Genomic DNA, 22551 nt, shown 5'->3' on the forward strand with positions numbered 1-22551 from the left:
CGCCCTATCTCCCGAAGGACTCAGGGCGGCTAACAACAATAACATATAATAATTCCTTTCAACCCTGAGCTGCAAATATTCTCCTTTAAGGGGGAGAGTCTCCAGTCCTAAATTTGGAATCTGCCTTTCCCAGGTTAAGTTGATGCTTGAACCCATTGCTCTGTCTCTCCTCCAGCTCACCCTGTGGATCAATGAGAAGATGCTCTCAGCTCAGGACATGTCCTACGACGAAGCCCGAAACCTCCACACCAAGTGGCAGAAGCACCAGGCTTTCATGGCGGAGTTGGCCTCCAACAAGGGCTGGCTTGAGAAGATCCAAAAGGTGGGCTTAAATATGGACGACGTCCGTTGCACTTGGCTTGGCTTGCCTTTCTTTCTTCTTTAGCTCACCCTTCCTTTCCTTCCAAGCATTGGAAATTAGGTCCTGTTGAGATTGCATCGTTTTGTCTCGCCCATAAAAAGGTAAAGGTTCCCCCGCACATGCGTGCTAGTCATTTCTGACTCTAGGGGCCGGTGCTCATCTCCGTTTCATAGCCAAAGAGCCAGCGTTTGTCCGAGGACGTCTCCGTGGTCATGTGGCCAGTATGACTGGACGCCAAAGGCGCACGGAACGCTGTTACCTTCCCACTGTAGTGGTCCCTATTTTTCTACTTGCTTTTTTACGTGCTTTCGAACTGCTAGGTGGGCAGAAGCTGGGACGAGTAACAGGCGCTCACTCTGTTATGCGGCACTCGGGATTCGACCCGCCAAACTGCCGACCTTCTGATCGACAAGCTCAGCGTCCTAACCCACTGAGCCACCGCGTCTCGCCCATACGTCTACGCAAAACATACTCTGCACGTGCCAGAGGGTTAGTTTCCTGATAGGGCAGCCGTCAGATCCACCGCACACCTTGCAAGCCCAGTCAGCCAATGTCAGGCAGCAGAGGTTCCTTCAGCAGCGAGACAAGAGCATGCCACGTACGCTCAGAGGCATTTCCTTCTTCCCCACCTGATGGGAATTGCGTGATAAATGTCATAATGGTGTTTTAATTTCCTTAAGGGAAAAGTTCAAAGCACATTATGACAGGGAATGTGTTCTCTCTCTTCAGTCATCTCTGCTCTAACCTTGGAGTGTAGATGAGATACTCTGGCCCTTAAAGCAGTATCGGGGGGAGGAGTTTGCAGAATTAGCCATTTTGTGCAGGAGGATGGTGTCAGCAAACAGGCAATGGTGTGAAACTGGCTAGGTCCTATCCTGCATCTGGGCAGGACTCGAGGTGCTGTTTGAGATTTTCTTGGCAAAGTTGGAAGCTATTTTTCTCTGAAACTGTTTTAGGGTTTACGCTACCAAGTTAACATGCCAGTATTCTCAGCTTGTTTTAACAGTTAGGACAGCACTCAAAACAAATGACCTAACAGTTGGTCCTCACACTTACGGCCATCGCAGCACCCCTCTGTCAAATGATCAGAATTGGGTTCTTGGCAACCACCATGTATTGCAACGGTTGCAGCATCCCAGGGTAACACGGTTGCCCTTTGTGATCTTCCGGGGTGTACCTCTGAAACAGAAAGTCAGTGTGGCTAGCCAGATTCGCTTAATGACTGAATGGTTTGCCTAATGACCAGTGTGATTCCCTGAATGACTAACAAGGTTGTAAAAATCAGGCAAAACTCACTTAACAGCCGCATTGCTTAGCGTGAGAAGTTCTGGTCCCCAGTGGCGGTCACAAGTTGAAGACTGCATTTCACTCTTTAGAATAGCAAAAAAAAAAACAAAAAACCCGATTCTGAAATCAGTGAGGTCTCCCCGGGCTGTACCAAAACAGCTATTGTTCAAGGCAGTACAGGGGACTCGGATTTTTCTCCCCTATTTTAGAGGAAACATTTGGAGTCCCAGCTTAATTTTAACCCTTGTTTTCCCTGAAGCGATTCCCTAAATTCAGAGCCATCTATCCGAGGGACGTCCGCCTCGGTTGTAACCAACGTACCTCCTCGTGTACATTCTTAGAAGACATTTCTGAAATCTTGTCTCCTCCCATCTCTTCCCTTTTGGCAGGAAGGTGAGCAGCTGGCCTCAGAGAAGCCCGAACTGCAGCCCGTGGTGAGAGCCAAGCTGGATGACCTTCGGAAACTCTGGGAAGAATTGGAATCCAGCACCCAGAGCAAGGCTCGGTGCCTCTTTGATGCCAACCGGGCTGAGCTCTTCACCCAGAGCTGTTCGGCCCTGGAGGCTTGGCTCAGCGGCCTACAGGCTCAGCTACACTCTGACGACTATGGCAAGGACCTGACCAGCGTCAACATTTTGCTCAAGAAACAGCAGGTAAATGAGTGATATTTTGCATCGTGGCAAGGACACGATGGGGTCGATATTTATTTATTTATTAATGGGACTTATATCCCGCCCTATCTCCCGAAGGACTCAGGGCGGCTAACAACAACAAAATTAAAGATCTCTGTACAATAAATTAAAATTAAAAAATTAAACTAAATTAAGGTTAGAGTTAAAAATTGTAAACATAATTAAAATGCCTGTCAGTCCAGGTCAGCCAGGTGGAAAAGGAGTGTTTTGAGGCCGCGGCGAAAGGACCGGAGATCTTGGGTCATCCGAAGCTCAGGGGGGAGCTGGTTCCACAGGGCTGGCGCTCCCACTGAGAAGGCTCTTCCCCTGGTGCCGCATTCTGCACCAGCTGAAGCCTTCGGGTGGTCTTCAAGGGCAGCCCCATGTAGAGAGCATTGCAGTAATCTATACGGGAGATATAGCTCTCCATGACCTTCTGAATAACAGAATTAACAGAGTTGGAAGGGACCTTGCAGGTCTTCTAGTCCAACCCCCTTGCTGAGGCAGGAAGCCCTACACCATTTTAGACAAGCGGCTGTCCAATCTCTTCTTAGACCTCCAGTGGCGCAGTAACCACAACTTCTGGAGGCAAGCTCTTCCACTGGTTAACCCTCACTGTTAGGAAGTTTCTCCTTAGTTCCAGGCTGCTTCTCTCCTTGATGAGTTTCCATCCGTTGCTTCTTGTCCTCCCTTCGGGCGCTTTGGAGAAGAGCTTGACTCCCTCTTCTTTGGGGCAGCCCCTGAGATACTGGAACACGGCTATCCTGTCCCCCTTCGTCCTCTTCATTAAACTAGACCTACCCAATTCCAGCATCCGTTCCTTATACGTTTTTAGCCTCCAGTCCCCTGATCATCTTTGCTGCTCTTCTCTGCACCCTTTCCAGAGTCTCGACATCTTTTTTACATTGTGGCCACCAAAACTGGATGCCCTATTCCAGGTTGTGAGTGCTCCATCGCTGGAGATTTTCAAGAAAAGATCTGTCTGAAATAGTATACTAGGAGAATCTCGTTTTGGAGAGTGCGAATCTTTTCCTGGAGATACATCTCAATAGCTCCTTTGCAGAAGGAGCTCGATTCAGTGCCTGGGCTGGGGAAAAAACAAACCCTCTGCACCAAACCTTGAAGTATTACCAACACTTGTTTTCTTGGCAGTAATGATTTGTTGACCTAGAAGATTGGAAAGTGTTCCACATTGTACCAATCACATCTCCGCAACAAAACACGAACGTTGCCCTGACAATAGCCCTGGCCTTTGTGCATAATAAGGCTGTGGGTTGTAAGCCAGAGAGTTTACACATTGCCCTAGAATAGATCATGGGTTGTGTAATCAACTGTTCGTTTTGGCTTAAACCAAAGCAGAGTAAATAAAACTGAACGTTTTATCTGTTAAAAAATGCCCCCCCAATCTGCTGATTTGTTTGTGTTTGTTTTTAGCTTGTTTTACATTTGTTCTAGTAAATCCACTTCCCTTACTCAATAAATATTTTTAAACCAGTTTTTTAAACAGTATATAGAGGGCTCGCCTTGGTGCCAATATTGGCACTCCAAGAAAATCATCTCGGTGGGAGTAGCTTTTAGAAAAAAAAAGAAACAAAATTACCCCTTTCATTCAATCAGCTCTTGCCCACCCAACATACCAAGTTCTTGAATTTATTAAATTTTATATATCTAGTCTTAAACAAACTTATATACTTGCCCAAGTTCCACGTAGGTGACACTGGGGTCTTAAACCAAAGTTCACCCATAAAACCCAGGAAATTAACCAGCCCTTTGATTGGTTCCATCTCCGTTCATATATATATATTCATATATTTATTAAACTTATATACTGCCCTTCTCCCGTAAGACCCAGGGTGGTTCACAAGGCAATTAAAACAACATTACAATACAAAAATTAATAGCAATTAAAATAGATTAAATTTTCCTTAATTAAAATCTAAAACCCCTATAACTCTGATTAAAAACCCAAGTACAATACGTTCATGGTCTCCATGCTGACAAAACCATGTTTTTAGGGCTTTGGGAAAGGCAACAGGATGAAGGCCAATCATACCTCAGAGGGCCGGGGGGGGATGATGTTCCATAGAGAAGGGGCCACCACTAAGAAAACCCCGTTTCATGGTCCCATCCAGATATATATTCTAATAAATAAACCCACAATATCCCCTGCCTTCCTATCCTGATGGGCTGGATGGATGCAATAGAACACAGGCCAGTGATGGCGAATTTTTTAGAGACTGAGTGCCCAAACCGCAACCCAAAACCCACTTATTTATCGCAAAGTGCCAACAGGGCAATTTAATCTGAATACTGAGGCTTTAGTTTAAGGGGGGAAAAACAACTCATACATTAACATCTTTTGTCTTAAAAGAAAAACACAATAACAAAGCTTTCAATGATACAAACAACTTTTTACTGAAAGGTAAAAGTTTGCCTTTGGCATGCTTTTGAACAATTGATGTGATTTTTGCTGTTGTATGCACGCTGATAATTTGTCTAGCCTTGGCTTATACTTTGTAAGTTTGAGAGTAACACATGCAGCACTCAGGTCGTCTGTTAAGTCTGTTTCTGATGTCAGATTCGATATAATTCAAACCTGAAAACAGCACGCTGGCTTTGGAGGCTTGTTTTGGCTAGGAAGGGGTTTGAGAAATGGCTTTTTCCTGCGAAAACCTAGCCAAAGAGCAAGGCGCGCGTGCCCACAGAGAGGGCTCTGAGTGCCCCCCCTCTGGCATGCGTGCCATAGGTTCGCCACCACTGACATAGGCGGTCCTTCAAATAGCCTGGTCCCAAGCAACGTGGGGCTTTAATAGACTTGCCAGCGACAACACTGTTACCCAGGGGAACATCCGATTTCCAGAAGCAATGCAGCCTTCAGGTGATAACCAGCACCTTAAAATGTACCTGGAAGCAGATTGGCAGCCAGTCCGGCTCCCACAATCGAGGTGGCACACATGCAACTCTCTAGGCTTGTGCAAAACTGTTTGGGCTGCTGCATTCTGAACCAACAGAAATTGTCAGATCTTCTTTCTGGGCAAGCCCCATGTGGAATTATTGCTATTGTAAGAAAAAAGAGGTTTTTATTTTTTAAGCGTGCCCTTGTGGGTGAGTGGGGAGAGCTCCTTGACCGTTTGCTTTCCTTCTCGCCTCCAGTTGCTGGAGAACCAGATGGACGTGCGGGAGAAAGAAGTGGAAGGGCTGAAGGCTCAGGCGTTGGCCCTCAGCCAGGAGGATTCCAACACGGTGGAAGTGGATGGAAGTTGCGGTCAGTGGAGGGAAAATTCACGGAGCTGAGGGCGCCGCTGAGGGACCGCTGCATGAAGCTGCTGGCCTCCAAAGAGGAGCACCAGTTCAACCGCGACCTGGAGGATGAAATTGTGAGTTGACCTGGAAGGGGAAGGGGAAGAAGGACCGATTCCCACGGTTTTTACAAAAAAGGAAGCATTTTTTCCCCCAAAGTCAAATATCTTTACGGAGGTCATTCACCAGCCGAAAAGAAAATAGTCTTCAAATTACTCAGAGCATCCAAAAATAAATCAGGAGCGATGCATAGAAAAATATGCTAAAAAGCTACGTTCTTATGGGTTAGGACTAACCTAAAATCTAGAACGATAAGAGTGCCTGACAAATCTGAGGAAGTTAGCTGACATAAAAAAAAAATAATTAAAAAAAAGACCAGTGAGTAAAAACCATTCCCTACTCAGACACGTTCAACTGTTCTTGGTTATTCTTGGTCTAAATTTGTGCGCCACGACACAGGAGCTGGCAATGTTACATGTTATTTCAGGATTAATATCAGAAAGTAAGAATTGTTTGCATTGCTGGTCATTATATCCTATTTTACTAGCCAGGATATTGGGGCAATTAGAGCACTTCGGGATGCTATGTAAAACTTGACAGTACGAAAGAACGTGTTCAAAGGAAGCGGTTTTTTTAAAAAAAAATAGGGTGGGGTATATAACCTTGCAAGATAAGTAAGATTTCCCCCCCCCCTCCCCCAAAAAAGAGACCAATCAAAAGTGGGATTTTTTTTCCCTACAGAATCACCTGGGGTTTTTTTCTCACAGTTTTTACTTTTGTTCTCATCCTGCAGTTGTGGGTGAAGGAAAGGATGCCGATGGCCGTTTCCACTGATCATGGGAAAGATCTGCCCACCGTCCAGCTGCTGATTAAGAAGAATCAGGTTAGGACAATCTTTGAAAGGCAGTAAAGGTCGTTACGATTCATTATGGTAGCAAAGGTTGTATTCAGAGAACGGACTTGCTTTAGTTCCAGAATTAACCAATTGTGGGAGTTTGTGCAACATATTGAATCCTTAAGTAACACCAGCTGCCTGCAATTAGTGCAGGTTCGAGTCCCACCAGGCTCAAGGTTGACTCAGCCTTCCATCCTTCCCAGGTAGGTAAAATGAGGACCCAGATTGTTGTAAGCTGACTTTGTAATAATGCCGCTTGGGGTGTGTGTGAAAGCCCTAATAAGCATGCATATACATAGAATGAAGGCTACTGCTAAGCTTGTAAGCCGTCCTGAGTCTTCGGAGAAGGGCGGGATATAAATGGAATTAAAATAAAAATAAAAAAATCCTAAACTGATCAAAAGGACTGAGTTTGTGCAACTTAACACCCGTGGCAAAAAAAGGCCGTAACATCAGACAACTGACTTAACAACAGCCTTGCTTAGCAATGGAACTTCTGGTCCCAATTTTCCTGAGTTGAGGTTTATTAAATAAAGATAAATATTTTTTTGTTGTTGGCTTTGGAAACCACATTTTTCTGGAGGCGAAGCTGTCAGAATGGCAGGGCTAAAGAAAATTTGAGTAGTGCCAAAATAAACTTGTTTGGACTTTCCTTCTTCTTCTGTCTTTCCTTCTTCCATCTTTCCTTCCCTTTCCCCTCTGGGGTGAAGGAGGGAAAAAAGAGCCTTGAACTTAATACTTGCAGAGCGCTTTAGAAAGGGACAACCACTTGCAAGCAGGTGTAGGCTACAAGTTGCTCATCTCTGCATCAAATGACAGTGACTGATCGGTCTTTCTGGTAAACTTGCAAGAGTCAGGAGTCCAGGAAACTCCAATATATTTTGGTCAAGTAGAATTTCCCCTGAGTTTGAATCCATAACAGAAAAAAGATGGGTGTAATTTTTTTAAAATTTTTATTACCTTTCGAAAGAGATACGAAAAACAAAAGCGAAAAAAGAAACTAGGTGGAGAAAAAGAAAAGGGGAAAAACAAAATTGGGGGTACAGTCAACAAAGGAAAAAGCTATGAAGGGAAATAACATCCAACTTTCTACAGTACACCTACTAAAGGTAAAGGTAAAGGTTCCCCCGCACATGCGTGCTACTCGTTTCCGACTCTAGGGGCCGGTGCTCATCTCCGTTTCAAAGCCGAAGAGCCAGCGCTTGTCCGAGGACGTCTCCGTGGTCATGTGGCCGGCATGACTAGACGCCAAAGGCGCACGGAACGCTGTTACCTTCCCACCGTAGTGGTCCCTATTTTTCTACTCGCATTTTTACGTGCTTTCAAACTGCTAGGTTGGCAGAAGCTGGGACGAGTAACAGGCGCTCACTCTGTTACGCGGCACTCGCTATTCAACCCGCCAAACTACTACAAACATAAAATAACCTTTTGAATTCATTTAAATCGTCGGCCAAGTACGGGTAGTCCTCAACTTACAGCAGCTCATTTAGTGGCTGTTCGAAATTACAACAGCAGTGAAAAAAAGTGACTTAAGACCATTTTTTCACATTTACGACTAGTGCAGCATCCCCCGGGTCACATTATCGAAATTCAGACGCTTGGCATATTTACGACTGTTGCGCTGTCCCAGGGTCACATGATCCCCTTTTGCGCCCTTCTGACAAGCAAAGCAAAGCCAGATTCACTTAGCCACCGTGTTCCTAACAACTTCAGTGATTCGCTTAACAAATGTGGCAAGAAAGGGGGGTAAAATGGGGGCAAAATTCACTTAACAAATGTCTCGTTTAGGCTCCGTTGTGGTCGTAAGCCGACCACTTGTGCAAAACGCTTTTTCTGAAGACTGCTCTCCAGCTAATTCTTTCTCCTGGACCGCCTCTTAGACTCTGCAGAAGGAGATCCAAGGTCATCAGCCGCGCATCAACGACATCCTGGGGAGGTGGCAGGGGCTGGCGTGCAGCGGCCTGGAGGCGGAGCTTCAGGGCCGGGTCGAGACGCTAGAGGAGATCTGGCGGGAGCTGCAAGACCAGGTGGCCCAGCGGCGTGGACGGCTGGAGAAAGCACAAATGGCCCAGCAGTTTTACTTTGACGCCGCCGAAGCCGAGGCCTGGATGGGCGAACAGGAGTTGCACATGATCTCGGAGGAGAAGGCAAAAGTAGGTCTGCAAACCTAGAACGGAGGGCTGCTTGGTTCAGTGACATAATGGGCAGGCTTTTATTACGGTCCTAAGTCGAGGATTACCTACTGTGTTTCCCCCCCCCCCCAAATAAAACCGGTTCTTATATTTATTTTTGGTCCAAAAGACCCATTAGGGCTTATTTTGGAGGGATATCTTAATTTTCCATGTACGGAAGGTGATGAGCACGTTGGGGGGGGCAGGGGGGGGGCGGAAGGTGTTTGGCAGCAGGCGCAGCCCACCAGCCCCTTGGCCTGCACACTCGTCCGTGCAGTGCAGGTGAGTGGCAGGAAGGTGCCTGCAATGGCTTACAGAGTTTCCCAGGGCAGACGCTTGGCAGGCAGCGGTAGTGCCGGCGGAACGCGCCCTTCAGGTGAGGATAGCAGCGCCGACAGGCGGGGGCAGCTGAAGGACCGGGCGGCCCCCGCCTTCCCTAACCCTGTGTGGCTTCGGCGGGTGTCAGGCAGGCAGAGGGAGGCGGCCTCGACAGCTTATAGGGCTTCCCAGGGCAGACGCTTCAGCGGCCCCCGCCTGCCCATGCCCCTCTCCTCCCTCGCCTAAAGGGCGCATTCCGCCGTCACTGCCGCCACCTGCCCTGGGAAGCCCTAATAAGATTCTAAAAAAAATGGAACGGATAAAGGAATTAAGTTTGAGGAGAGCTGTCCTTAACTCTCTTAGTTGAGATCAGCCTCTGTCTCGTAATCGCTGAGTGGTAAGATTCATGTTTATCTTCCAAGTCTAGATGATTGAAAGCTGGTTATGTCTTGGGAGAGGCACCGCTGTTGACCTTCGACCCGCAAAGTAGCACAGAAGACGTTTCAACAGAACTAGGTTAAACCAACTGTGCACAATTAAAACTAGGTTTGATGACGAGAAAAAAGCAATCTGCAAGTGTAGAGAAGGCTTGAGCATCAATGCTGATGTGGAATAGCTTTAATTCTGTTCTGGCAATTAAGGCCCTGGACTCCACTGTTTATTTTTCTGCACAAGCTTGTACTTACGTCCCTCCTGCCTTCTAGGAATTTTTTTTAAAAAAAACAACCACTGTGGTTTTCTTTCCCTCAGGATGAGCTGATTGCTCAGGCCATGGTCAAGAAACACTTGGGAATGGAGCAGGCTCTGGAAGATTATGCTCAGACCATCCATCAACTCTCCGTGCAGAGCCGGGACATGGTGAATAATGGCCACCCTGAAAGGTAAGGCTTCTCTGCCTTTAGTTTTTCCATGTGGGTGGACAAAGCATCTTTCTTCGCCTAATGAAAAAACTAAAATCTTAAAAAACGCTCGTTGGGTTGTGACTGAAGGAAAGCTACCTGCGTATTAACTTCATTCATAAATAATGCCTCCTTCCCTTTTCCTTGACTTGCAGCGAGAGGATCAATCTTCGGCAAGGCCAAGTGGACAAGCTCTATGCCAGCCTGAAGGACCTCGCTGAGGAGCGCCGGGCCAAACTGCAGGAGCACCTCCGTCTCTGCCAGCTGAAGCGGGACGTGGATGACTTGGAGCAATGGATCTCTGAACGGGAAGTGGTGGCCGCCTCCCACGAGCTTGGGCAGGATTATGAACATGTTACGGTGAGCCTCGCTCAGGCCTGTGACATCCAGAGCGGAAGGAAGAGACCCTTCGAATCTCATTCCGATGATTAAAAAAAAATTAAAAGTATGCCCCCAAACACCTTTTGTCACCTGCAAAGTAGTAGCTTACTCTTACCTTAGGCCAGGCATGCCAAACTGCCGGCCCACGGGCCAGATGCGTCAGGCCGAAACCGCGCCCACCCCGTTGCCGGCAATTGGGAAAAAGTCGCGATACGTCGCGTGATGTCACGTGAGTTTGACATGCCTGCCTTAGGCTGTAGGATGACCGGCGGGCTCTGTACTGTCTATTCCAACTTTGGCCTATTCCAGTTCAGTGTTTCTCAACCTCGGTAACTTTAGGATGGGTGGAATTTAACTCCCAGAATTCCAACATGTTGAAGGCCACCCATCTTGAAGCTGAACAGGTTGAGAAACACAGCTCTGGATGCACAGGCTTCCAACTCCCAAACTTGTTTTCAGTGGCCAGATTTGTTACGGAATTCTGGGAGACAAAGTCCTTAAAAATTGAGGGCACAGGAGCTTCATATTATCCGCTTCTTTGTCCTTTAAATACAAGGGGTCCCACTGCCGTTTTTCCCTTCTCCTTTGCGCTGTTTCTACTCTGGATGGCTTTAATCACTCTGTCCTTTATATTACGCCCCGTCCTTTTTCTACAGATGCTGCGGGACAAGTTCCGGGAATTCTCACGTGACACCAGCACCATTGGTCAGGAGAGAGTGGACGGGGTCAACCGGCTGGCGGACGAGATGATCTCCACAGGCCATTCCGAGAACGCCACCATTGCGGAGTGGAAGGACAGCTTGAATGAGGCCTGGGCAGATCTCCTGGAACTCATTGACACGAGAAGCCAGATGTTGGCAGCTTCCTATGAGTTGCACCGTTTCTACCACGATGCCCGGGAGACTCTCAGCCAGGTCCAGAACAAAGAAAAGCAGCTTCCGGATGAAGCAGGGCGGGATCTCAACACCGCTGAAGCCATGCAGCGGATGCACACGGCCTTTGAGCATGACATTCAGGCGCTGAGCGCTCAGGTGCGTGTGGCGGGGATGAATGAGATTCGGAAATGGTCAAACTTGAGTGGGGCAAAACAGCGTACAGGTGGTCCTTGACCTACAACTGATGGCTTAGTGACCGTTCAGAGTTCCGACAAATCTACCGGTGGAGGGGGGAGAAGTACTTATGACCTGGATTCAGAGTTCTGACAGTGACCCCCTCCCCCGCCGTCCAATCACCTGACTGCACCGGGCACAATGACACCAGGCTCAAAATGAAACCAGATCGAAGAGCCCAGGTTACTGGTGGCCCTCAATTTAGAACAGTTCATTTTAGTGTCCGTTTGGAGTTACGATGGCACTGGAAAAAGAGTTGACTTGTGACCAGTTTTTCACACTTAACGGCTGTTGCGGCAGCATTTCCATGGCCATGTGGTCAACGTTCGGACACTTAGCAGGCGACTCATATTTTGTGCAGTGTCCCAGGGCCACGTGGTCACTTTTTGTGGCCTTCCGACAAGCCACGGGGAAGCCAGATTCACTTAACAACTGAACCATTGCAGTGATTTACTAACGTTAGCAACTGTGGCCAGAAAGGCCATGTTGTTGTTGCTGTTGCTGTTAGCTGGCAAAGTCGTGTCCAACCCATCGCGACCCCATGGACAATGTTTCTCCAGGCCTTCCTATCCGCTACCAAGAGAGGCCATAAAATGGGGCAAAACTTCACTTTTAAGAACTGTCTCAGCAACAAATTTGGGGCTTAATGAGCACTACCTATATAAGGCCCAGACATTTTTTTTCCAATTTGTAATAGTCTTAGGAACCATCCGTCTACATTGGGAAGGAACGTAGTACATGCCGAGTTGTGCATGGGAATTGAGCCTTGTCCCTTCTCCTCCCCCTTCCTCCCCTCTCCCCCGGTTATTCACAGGTCAAACAGGTGCAAGACGACGCAGCACGGTTGCAGAAAGCCTATGCCGGGGAAAAGGCTGATGACATTCAGAAGCACGAGCAGTCGGTGAGCGAGGCCTGGTCTGACCTACTCAGCCGCAGCAGCGACCGTCGCCAGCTCCTTGTGGACACCGTGGACAAATTCCGCTTTTTCGGCCTAGTGCGGGACCTTCTGCTGTGGATGGACGACATCAACTTTCAGATAGATGCGCAGGAGAAGCCCAGGTAGCGTAGTGTACTGTAAGAAAAATGTTTTAAGATTCCTGTACAGGCAGTCCTTGACTTACGACCACAGCTGGGACTAGAACTTCACCAGTTCTTAAGTGAGTCACCCGGTCTTTGAGCAAAGCTGACTTTCTGACTGACTTTGCTTGCCCTAAGCCAGCTGGGAACATTGCAAATGGCAGCTGCATGATCTTGGGACACTAGAACTGTCCTAAATCCATGCCAGCTGCCCAGCGCCCAAATTTTGTTCATGTGGCTGTCGGGATGCTGCAACGGTCATAAGTGTGAGGAACGGTCATAAGTCCCTTTTTAGTCAAGGATTGCCTCTACCGATTTCAAGAAGAAATGTATAAAGAGAGGAGGATGTAGCAAGCTGAAAAGAGAAGCCCCTGTGTTACTTTTCTCCTGGAATTTAAATTTTTAAGGGATTTTAATTTAAATCACCTTTTAAGGGACGCGGTGGCTCAGTGGGTTAGGACGCTGAGCTTGTCGATCAGAAGGTCGGCAGCTTGGCGGGTCGAATCCCGAGTGCCGCGTAACAGAGTGAGCGCCTGTTACTCGTCCCAGCTTCTGCCAACCTAGCAGTTTGAAAGCACGTTAAAAAAAATGCAAGTAGAAAAATAGGGACCACTCCGGTGGGAAGGTAACAGCGTTCCGTGTGCCTTTGGCATCTAGTCATGCCGGCCACATGACCACGGAGACGTCCTCGGACAAGCGCCGGCTCTTCGGCTTTGAAACGGAGACGGGCACCGGCCCCTAGAGTCGGAAACGACTAGCACGCATGTGTGGGAGAAACTTTACCTTTTGCCCTGTCTGCAACTATTGTGGGTTTTCTTAACGCCTTCCATCACCACCTTGGCAAGGCTCCAAGTATGAAATATGCAGAAGTCGACCTTACGTCTCGGCGGTCCTGCTTTTCCTGCTGTCTTCTGTCCCTTTGCCAGAGCAGAGGCAGGTGATCAATTTGCCTTCATTTTGCACTTCGATACAGGGATGTGTCAGCTGCTGACCTGGTCATCAAGCACCACCAAGGGATCAAGGCCGAGATGGAGGCCCGGACCGACAGCTTCAACGCATGCATAGCGATGGGGGACGACTTGCTGGCGAAGGGGCACTATGCTTCTGCGAAGGTTTGCGGAGGGGCAAGTTGCGGAAGGCCGCTGATGTTGCGAAGAGCTAGGGACTAATTTTGATTTCCTCCTTCCTATTAAGAAAAGTCCAGAAGCGTAGCGCTCATTGTGAGCTAACCTGTTTTGTTTTCCACTCTTGCTTGCTGAACAAAGTTTGAGTCTTCAAATGGCTTCAAAGCTTTTCCTGCTGTGAAAGTCTGAAGACTTTGTATTCCCAGAATCATATGCCAGTCGGTCAAGGTCAAGTCTTACAGTCTCTTTACCACGAAATCATGCCGCCCAAGTGTTAATAAAAGCTTTGGCGTTTGTCGCGCTGTTTGTTGGCAGCATCTTCAAACAAAACCTGGAGTTGCTGTTGAATAAATTGGCCACCTATTGGGGTATCTCAGCTGTCCTTATTAAGATTCTCTGGACAGCGTGTAAGAGAGTTAAGTGTTATCTTGCTAGGTGTGTACGCTTTTTATGTTAACGCCTTTCAATCTTATGCTTTAGCTAAAGGATAAAAGTCCCTTTATTGTCTCTGAATCCAAAAGAACCAATAGCGTGGGCTGGTCGCTGTCCTGACGCTTAGCCAAACAGTCGGGCACGGAAGCCTTTCTCTTTAACCCCATCAGACCCTAAAACAACCGCAGCCATTTGAATTTTCACAAGCTCGCTTGGAGAAGTTGAGTATCAAACCTAAGTCCATCCAGAGAGAAAGCAAGTTTAATCTCTGGTAACCTCCAGGCATGACAAAACAAGAAAGGTCACGCTCACCAAACTATGATTCAGCATCCTGGTTTCCCATAGTTACTAAGACATGGCCCCTCGTTAACGTTCCTTAACAACAGGTGCTCAATGAGCCTGAATGTGCAGATCAGGTAGATCTCTTTTGCTGAGGAGCCACTGATATTTTTTTCCTTCCTAAATTTGCGTAATGCCAACCAAAAGAGTTTCTTGTTTCTTCTTACGATGGTGAGCTTCGCAGGTTAACAATAGGCAACTCAGGAGAACCCTTGGGGGTTGTCATGAAGCTCCCACCACTGGTATGAATGGCATCTTCTGCTAAATATTTGGCCAGCTAAATTCCTTCCTTTTTTTTTCTTTTTCTTCCCCACCTTTTTTGTGACTCAGATTGTGGAGAAGTTATCTCAGCTGCAGGAACGACGCAAGGAGATCAACGATAAATGGCGAGAGAAAATGGACTGGTTGCAAATAGGTATGGCGGGAGAAGGCAAAGGGAGGGCTTGGAAGGGGTTCGATGCGGTTTGGCAGTGGGCAACATGACCATGACATAAATGGACTGACTTACGCAATAGAACAGTGTCCTGAGTGACAGTTGGCGTTGAAAAAGTGACTTACGGCCGTTTTTCACACTTAGGATCGTTGCAGCATCAAAATTCAGACTCTCGGCAACTGACTCATGTTTATGATGGTTGCAGTGTCCCGGGGTCATGGGGATCCCGCTTTTGCAACAAGCAAAGTCAATGGGGCAGCCAGATTCACTAAAACAACCGTGTTATTAACAACGGCAGTGTTCACTTAACAATTGTGGGCAAGAAAGGTTGTAAAACGAGGCAAAACCCACGTAACAAATGTCTCACCACTTAGCAACAGAAAATTTTGAGCTTAGTTGTGGATTACTTGTAGGCGTGAGCAATATATCTTCTTGACTGCAGTCTAATGTTCTACCCTGATACTTTGCACGTGACGCTTACTGGTTTTAATGGCATTTGAAAAGGAATCCTAATCCAACATGCTCCTCAGACGTTACGTTAACATCTGCTTTGTTAAAGGTTCAGGAAAGGTGGCTGCTTTGGGGGTTGAAACTAGTCCAAGATCCAGAAAACTGAATCTTGGCTGAATCCTCTCTCTCTCTCTCTCTTGCTCTCCCCCTTGCAGTTATGGAAGTGCTGATGTTTGGGCGGGATGCCAGCATGGCAGAAGCATGGCTTGCCAGCCAGGAGCCAATTGTGCGCTCCACTGAACTGGGTGACAATGTGGACGAAGTTGAAAACCTGATCAAGCGACACGAGGGCTTTCAGAAATCGGTAGCCGCCTGGGAGGAACGTTTCCTGGCACTGGAGAAGCTCACCACGGTTCGTAAAGAAGAAGCACCTGGCTTAGTTCGTGATGCGAATCCAGCCATTGAGGTTTATAGACCTTGGGTTTAAAGCAGGGGTGTCCAGCCTTGGCAACATTAAGGCTTGTGGATTTCAGCTCCCCAAATTCCCCAGCCAGCATAGTTGAAGTCTAGTATAGCTGAGTTGACGTCCATAGGTCTTAAAGTTGCCAAAGTCGCACACCCCTGGATTATAGCTTTGCATTGTTGTATGGAACAGGTTAATTACTGATAGTCCTCGCTTAGTAACCATTCAAAGTTATCATGGATCCTCCAGAAAGGTACTCGTGTCCCAGATTCAAAGTTCCAATGAATGCTCCCTCTTCTTTTTTTAATTTAATTTAATTTAATTTTAATTTTAATTCCATTTATATCCCACCCTTCTCCGAAGACTCAGGGCGGCTTACAAGCTTAGCAGTAGCCTTCATTCTATGTATAGGCCTGCTTATTAGGGCTCCTTTCATAGCGCTGAATTCCGGTGGGGTGACGAATTCCATAAGTTGTTGTGTTTTTTTTCCTCCTCCTCCTCCCCCAGCTGGAAGAGAAAGAACATCTTCGGCATGAGCAGGAAGAAGAGAGGCAGAGGACGTCTCCGACGCCGACCCCATTGGAACCCACCGTCATGATACCGCAGACACAGAATATGGACGGGCATCATCAACCCAGCAACACTCAGACCAATGGGTAAGAGCCGAGACCTTGGCCAACGGGGCAAGAATGCTGCCGCAAAATTGGCAAGGTGACGGGCTGAAGCAGAGACGGCTAAATCTTGAGAATTATGATTACAACACCAGTTTGCTGTCCCAAGTTAGTGTAACGGCAGTCCTTGCTAAAATTAAACATTGAACAGGCAGCCTTCCATTTATGAGCAGGTGGGAAGAATGTTTCCATCGCTAAGCACCTCAGTTATTAAATGAACCTTGCCTGATTTTACATTTCTTTTTGCCTTGGTTGGTAAGCAAATCGCTGCCGCTGTTCAGTAAGTCATGTAGCTTTTCAGCAGTTCTGGTCTCTTCCCTTGACTTTCTTAGAAGGTCATAAAATGATGATCAGAGGTCGCTGGGATGTTGCAATCCATCATAAATACAGGCCGGTGGCGAATTGCCCAAAGGCACGCTGCAACCATTGGGAGTGGCAATTGTAAGTCACTTGTTTTCCCTGCTTTTGTAACTCATCGCTAAGGTGAATAATTAAGGTTTAAGGTTTATTATATGCCGGCTCAGGGCGGCTCACAACAATAAAAAGTTAAAAGATTTAAATACAAAAATTAAAAGAGAATTAAACAATATAAGAAATAAGAACAATTTAAACCAATAAAACAACCAAATTTAAAAACTATGATCAGTCCAGGCCCGCTTGTTGGAATAACCAGGTCTTTAGGTCACGGCGGAAGGACCGAAGGTCAGGGGCCATCCGCAGCTCCAGGGGCAGTTCGTTCCAGAGGGTCGGCGCGCCCACAGAGAAGGCTCTCCCCCTGGGTGTCTCCAGCCGGCATTGCCTGGCCGACGGCACCCTGAGGAGGCCGACTCTGTGGGAGCGAACCGGCCGATTGTTGTCCAGCAACAATGCCAATCCCTTTGCTACTCTGAAATTCCCTGCACTACATGGCCCATCTTTCTCTTCCCCAGGAGCCCTGGAGAGCGAGGCTTAGCTCTGGAGCTGCCATCCCAAAATGGGCTCGACCCGGATTCTGAATCCCCCCAGGTAACGGAGAGGTGGGGGCAGTGATGACAAGGCTGGGTAGGAAACTGGAAAAGGGCTGATTCGCTCCCAGGATGTGAGGCGGTGTCTTTGAACCCACAGGATGGCAAAATCCAGCCAAGAGAGATGGATGTGTGTGTGATTATAATTGCTAGTTTTAACAGCTGAGCATTGCATGAATCCACACAAGCATTTGGGGCTTGCTTAATGCAATGAATGAACCTAACTGCAGAAGTCCTCTGTCATTTCATTGTAACCCAGTTACTGAAAAAGTGGTTAAATGCAGGTAGGCTCCTGCTTTCCTGCTTTTTGTTTTAGTAAATTATTATTATTTTTTTTTAAATGTTCCAAAGTGCAAAGCACCTTCCGTCAGGGACCCAGTTAGCATTCCCAGAAAATAAAGAGTGCTGCCCTTACCTGCTTCGAGCAGGTGGTCGAACCGTGATGCTAACCAAACCCCAACTGTTATCAGATTTCAGAATCGCCAGCTACCGTCAATGGGTCACAGCTGGATTCGGTATCCAAGGGCAAAGAGCCCAGCCCCCCCGCCTCACCTAAGCTCAGCTCCAAGCCGGCTGCTCTCAGCACAGATCCCGCTCAGTCGGTCACGCTGCCCCCACGAATGCCAGACGACTCCGCCTCAGAGCAGATGGGAGGAGTACTATATCGGAAGCAGGAAATGGAGTCCCATGGCAAAAAGGCAGCTAACAGGTAACATACGTGTGCCGATCCGAACGTAGAAGCTAGTTGTGGAAGGACGTGGCAGGAGGGGTTAGAATATCCCATAATTCTGCCTAAGCTGCAGAGTCCAGAGGACGGGTACCTCCTAACCTTCAGGACATGGCGTGATGGAGACTGAGAAGCCACCACATTGGGAAGCTGACGATGGCCTTCCCAGGTCTGGAGGAGTGTGTGGGCTTCAGCTCCCAGAATTCTTAGCCAAGAGGGATCTTGCTGAGAATTCTGGGAGCTGATATCCCTGCTTCTTGTAAATAGCTGGGATGGAGGAGGCGCCCCGCAGCACCACTGGGTCCTCCAAGAACTTCCAGGTAGCCCTGCGAAGTAATAAACTAATGGGAACATATGAGAAGTGCGCCAGCATAAAGAGGATGATAGGTTTACAACAAGAAACAAAAAATGGCAGAGATGGCCAAAGGACAAACCCAAGACGAAACAATAGACAACCTAAGTTAAAAAGGAGGCTTCAGTCATCCCTGTCTGGGTAAAGAGCCAGTCTCCAGGCCTCTTTGAAATTGTGTGTGTGTGTGTGTGTGTTTGTGTGTGTGTGTGTGTGTGTGTGTGTGTGTGTGACTCAGGAAGGGTCTCATTCCATACAACAGAGAAGATGCACTTTCAGGATCCCGTTAGGTCAGAGTTTCTCAAAATCATGGGAATTTCAAGGTGTGAGGACTTCAACTCCCAGAATTCCCCAGCCAGCGCGCCTTCAGATGGGTGGGAATCCTGGGGGCTGAAGTCCACACACCTGGAAGTTGCTAAAGTTGAGAAACACCGCAACAGATGGCATGATTAACCGAAGGAACCCCAAAATGTGCCAGCTCTGCCAGATTGAACCAGCCAGGCAGCGACTCTGGAGAGCGAGCATTCGAACGGGGAGGACAAACGGAAAACGCTTCTTTTGCTCTTCCTTCTTTGCCTGGCTTCCCCAGATCTTGGCAGACCATCTATTGTGTGGTGCAGAAGAACAGCTTTGGATTCTACAAAGACAGCAAACACGCCGGCAACAACATTCCCTACCACGGGGAAGCGCCCGTCAGCTTGCAGGGCGCGCAGTGCAACGTGGCTCTGGACTACAAGAAGCGCAAGCACGTCTTTAAACTCGGGTGAGCTTTCCTGCCTTTGGCCAAGTAGCATCGGCTGCATTATCATCGTCGTCATCCTCATTATTATTATTTTACACTTTTTAATTTTTTTAAGGGATTAAGACATTCCTCCGCTGCCACCAGTTGATTTCTTGTTTGCTGTTCTTCTCTTGGCAGATTAACAGATGGCAAAGAATATTTATTCCAGGCGAAGGATGAGGTGAGTGGCGGTCCAGAGGTCTGCTCTCAGTCAAGAGTTTCCCAACCTCGGCAACTTTTTAAGACACACGTGGGCGTACTGGCTGGGGAACTGAAGTCCACCTGGCTGGGGGGTTCTGGGAGTTGAAGTCTTCACAAGTCGCCAAAGGTTGAGATTCTAAACGGATCTTCTGCTCTGTCTTCCAGTTCTATCCTGCTGTCGCTTGGGGGTTTCGGATGGATTGGCGGAAAACATTCTTTCTTTCTTCATGGCCCCCCTTTTGTCTCATCCCTTCCAGGCAGAGATGAGTACCTGGATGCGAGTGATCAACGCTGCCGCTGCTGCTGCGTCGGCCCTCACCCCGCAAGACCCCGCGGAAGAGCAGCCTGCTCTCATCAGCAAAGGCATGACGCGAGCCATGACGATGCCAGCCGGGCCCCCGCACAGCGCCTCGGAAGGGACTGTCACCCTGCGTAGCAAAGAGGCGAAGGAGAAGGACCGGGAGAAACGTTTCAGTTTTTTCAAGAAGAACAAATAGGGGTCCTCGGTGGGAGAGGGGCAGGGTGGGGGGCTCTGCTGCCCATTGGCAAAAGTCTGTACAGGCCTGAGCAACGATAACGGGGCGCGGCGAGGGGCTTGAGTTTGGCAAGGGGAGCCGGTTTGTTGCGGGGGGGCGTTAACCCAAGCGGCCGTCGCTCTTTACTAAAATCCTGCAGATTGCATGAAGCATCTCTTGACGTTTACAAGGAAAGCCTTCCGTTCCGGCCCCTCTTCCTTCCCCGTAACAAAGGAGAAAAAAAAAAAACCAACACAAAACAGGCCGCCTCGTCTTAGTTTGAAACAGGAGGGTGACGACGCAGTGGCAAAAGACGGTTGTGGCGGCGCAAAGTTGTGGGGAAAGGCCTCCGCAAAGAGCGGGGCAGCAGATTGTCAGATGCTGGACATCTGGGGGTGGGTGGGGGGGGGAGAAGGGAGGGCAGGTCTGTGCTTCTAGGGTGAACAGGCCACGGAAAGAAGTGGCACGGGGCTGATCCCGGACCGGTGTTTTTAACAACGCTGACATTTTACGGGTTCTGGTAGCGGCGACACCACTGGAAGTCCCACAGCTACCCAAATCCGGGCTTCGGAAGTGGATTCTACCTTTGCTCAATCTCTTCCTCCTCCTCCTCCTCCTCCGTCATCTGTGCTCCAAGGCTGTTAGATTCTCTCCCCCCCCCCTCCCTCGCAGGCCAAATCCCGTTGGAAAAAGGTTGCCAGTCTGTGTGCCACTTTGGCCCCGTGCAACGTGCAAAAGGCCGAGAGGCGTCTTCTAAATATCCCCCTTTCAAAAGCCCCGCTCAGTTGTGACCTACGCCTATATACACGCTCCTCCCCCCCCTTTCTAAAAAAATCGAACCGAGGATGCGCAACGCAGTGCTGTTCGGCCCCGGAGCGTACACTGCTTGCGTGTGTAGTTAAGGAGTGCGCCGCCTCCTCTTGAGAGACGAAGCCGGTCAAAGGATGCTGAGCTTGCAGTGCGCCTGGTGCTCTTCACGTGCATTCCCACTGCTTCCATATCCCGGATGCAGCAGAGTGTGGAGGCAGGAGGGCAAAAACGTCGGGGAGGGTGGCTTTGGGAGTCCTCCCCCCCCCCCCAGGACGATACACTCTGCAGCTGAGCCTTGGGCCCTGGCTGCCTGCCCCCACCCCCAGACTTGCCTCACAGTGCCTAAAAGCTCGGATCTCTCGGGCGCTTCAGAAGATGGTGGAGATCTTCAGTTAAGATCCCTGATGCTTGCCAGAGGTTCTCAACTAGGAAGTCCAAGCTAGATCCCGCTCTTTCGGGCTCAGCCTAGGGACCGGCAATCAGTGCCAGCCCCTTCTGCTTTAAAATCCCCCCCCCCCGGTCCACACGGCAGCGCTGTTACAACCGATCTGTTCCTGGGTTTGGGGATTCTTTTGGCAAACTTTCCCTGACTAGCCCCCTCCAGCCCAGTTGACGCTGGCAGAGAAATTGGGAGGGGAGCACCCAATGCTCCTGGTTTCGTAGCCCCCTCCCTCCCCTAGTGTCTGATTCTATGCAAAACTCATCATCCCACCTCCGTTTTACTCCTTTCGTCAAGTCTCAGAGGGCAGCGAGTCCTCGGGGTTAGAACAAAAGCCACTCCTACCAATAAGGAAGATTGCCAGGTGGTGGCCTTTCCTTCCTTCCTCCTTGATAGGCAAGCTTGGTAAGCAGCATTGCTCTCCAGTCGATCACCCAAGAGATTTTAAGGCTGATCTTTGCCTCCTGTGGCTATGTGCCACAGATCTTCTCCCCCCCCTCCCCCCACCGGTGAGCCCACGCTCTGCAAATTCCCACTTGAGTGGCAGAAGGGAACAGCTTGCAGGGCTTAGCCGAGAAAACAGGAAGGCGGAAATTTTCTCTAGAGCTGCCGTATCGCCTTCTCCACCCCTCTCTGAAATTCTCATTTAATCCACTGGCAAGCACCCGTTGGCATCTTGGCTTGGCTTGGACTCCTCTCGCAGTGGCTTGCCAGGGTTTCATCAACCAGAGCAGGAGCCCCACCGGTCTCTTCCTGTCTCCCTAACCTGGGTGTGCCTTCCATTTGTCCATGGATGTCGCCCTGCATTGCCACCTCGCCTGTGCAAGCCCTGCCTGGCACAAGAAAACATCGCCTCTCTTCCCTTCAGGCACAAAGGACGCCGAAGCAGCCTTGGCGCACGGATGGGGTTGCAGAAAGACCCAGAGGGATGGCCTGCCCGTCCTCCGATGCGCAGGGATGGTTTTTTTCTTTTTTTTTTCATGCTGCTTAGAAGGGGGGGAAGGCCTGGCCTACAAGTGAGACACCCTTGCCTTCTCGGCACGCTCCTCGAGGGCCCCCAGCAGTGTTCTCTGTGCTTGTTGGGGACTAATTATCCATGTGTTTGCAGTGACATCTGTTCCAATATTTTTTTTTGGAGAAATAAAAAGGATCTGTGGAGAGTTGCCTTTTTTTCTTCTTCTTCATAGGGGCAGGTTTCAAAACGGAGCATTTGGCCCTTTGCTTGTTCTCCGAACAGGCCAGTTTCTTTGCTAACCCATCACGTTTTGCCAGTTGGCGGCCTGGAACAACAGCCGTTGTAATTTCCATGGATTGTGATTTAAGTGTGTGATGTGCAAAGTTCTC

General features: G+C 48.8%; 1 protein-coding gene across 1 annotated transcript in view; it reads left to right on the top strand.

Moving 5' to 3' along the window:
- Nucleotides 1–22481, top strand: part of SPTBN2 (spectrin beta, non-erythrocytic 2) — a 66812-nt gene extending 44331 nt beyond the window's left edge. Inside the window, 19 exon segments of the mRNA XM_083374334.1 lie at nt 176–322; nt 2038–2301; nt 5473–5572; nt 5575–5696; nt 6413–6502; nt 8395–8667; nt 9754–9884; nt 10058–10262; nt 10940–11314; nt 12207–12451; nt 13443–13581; nt 14695–14779; nt 15463–15659; nt 16218–16366; nt 17311–17386; nt 17856–18094; nt 19051–19224; nt 19381–19423; nt 19701–22481. Coding sequence (XP_083230460.1) covers nt 176–322; nt 2038–2301; nt 5473–5572; nt 5575–5696; nt 6413–6502; nt 8395–8667; nt 9754–9884; nt 10058–10262; nt 10940–11314; nt 12207–12451; nt 13443–13581; nt 14695–14779; nt 15463–15659; nt 16218–16366; nt 17311–17386; nt 17856–18094; nt 19051–19224; nt 19381–19423; nt 19701–19940 — 3294 coding nt within the window. The 3' untranslated portion in view covers nt 19941–22481.
- The last annotated feature ends 70 nt before the right edge of the window (nt 22482–22551 follow it).

The sequence above is a fragment of the Vipera ursinii genome (assembly GCF_947247035.1).
Source record: "Vipera ursinii genome assembly, chromosome: 15".
Classification (NCBI taxonomy): domain Eukaryota; kingdom Metazoa; phylum Chordata; class Lepidosauria; order Squamata; family Viperidae; genus Vipera; species Vipera ursinii.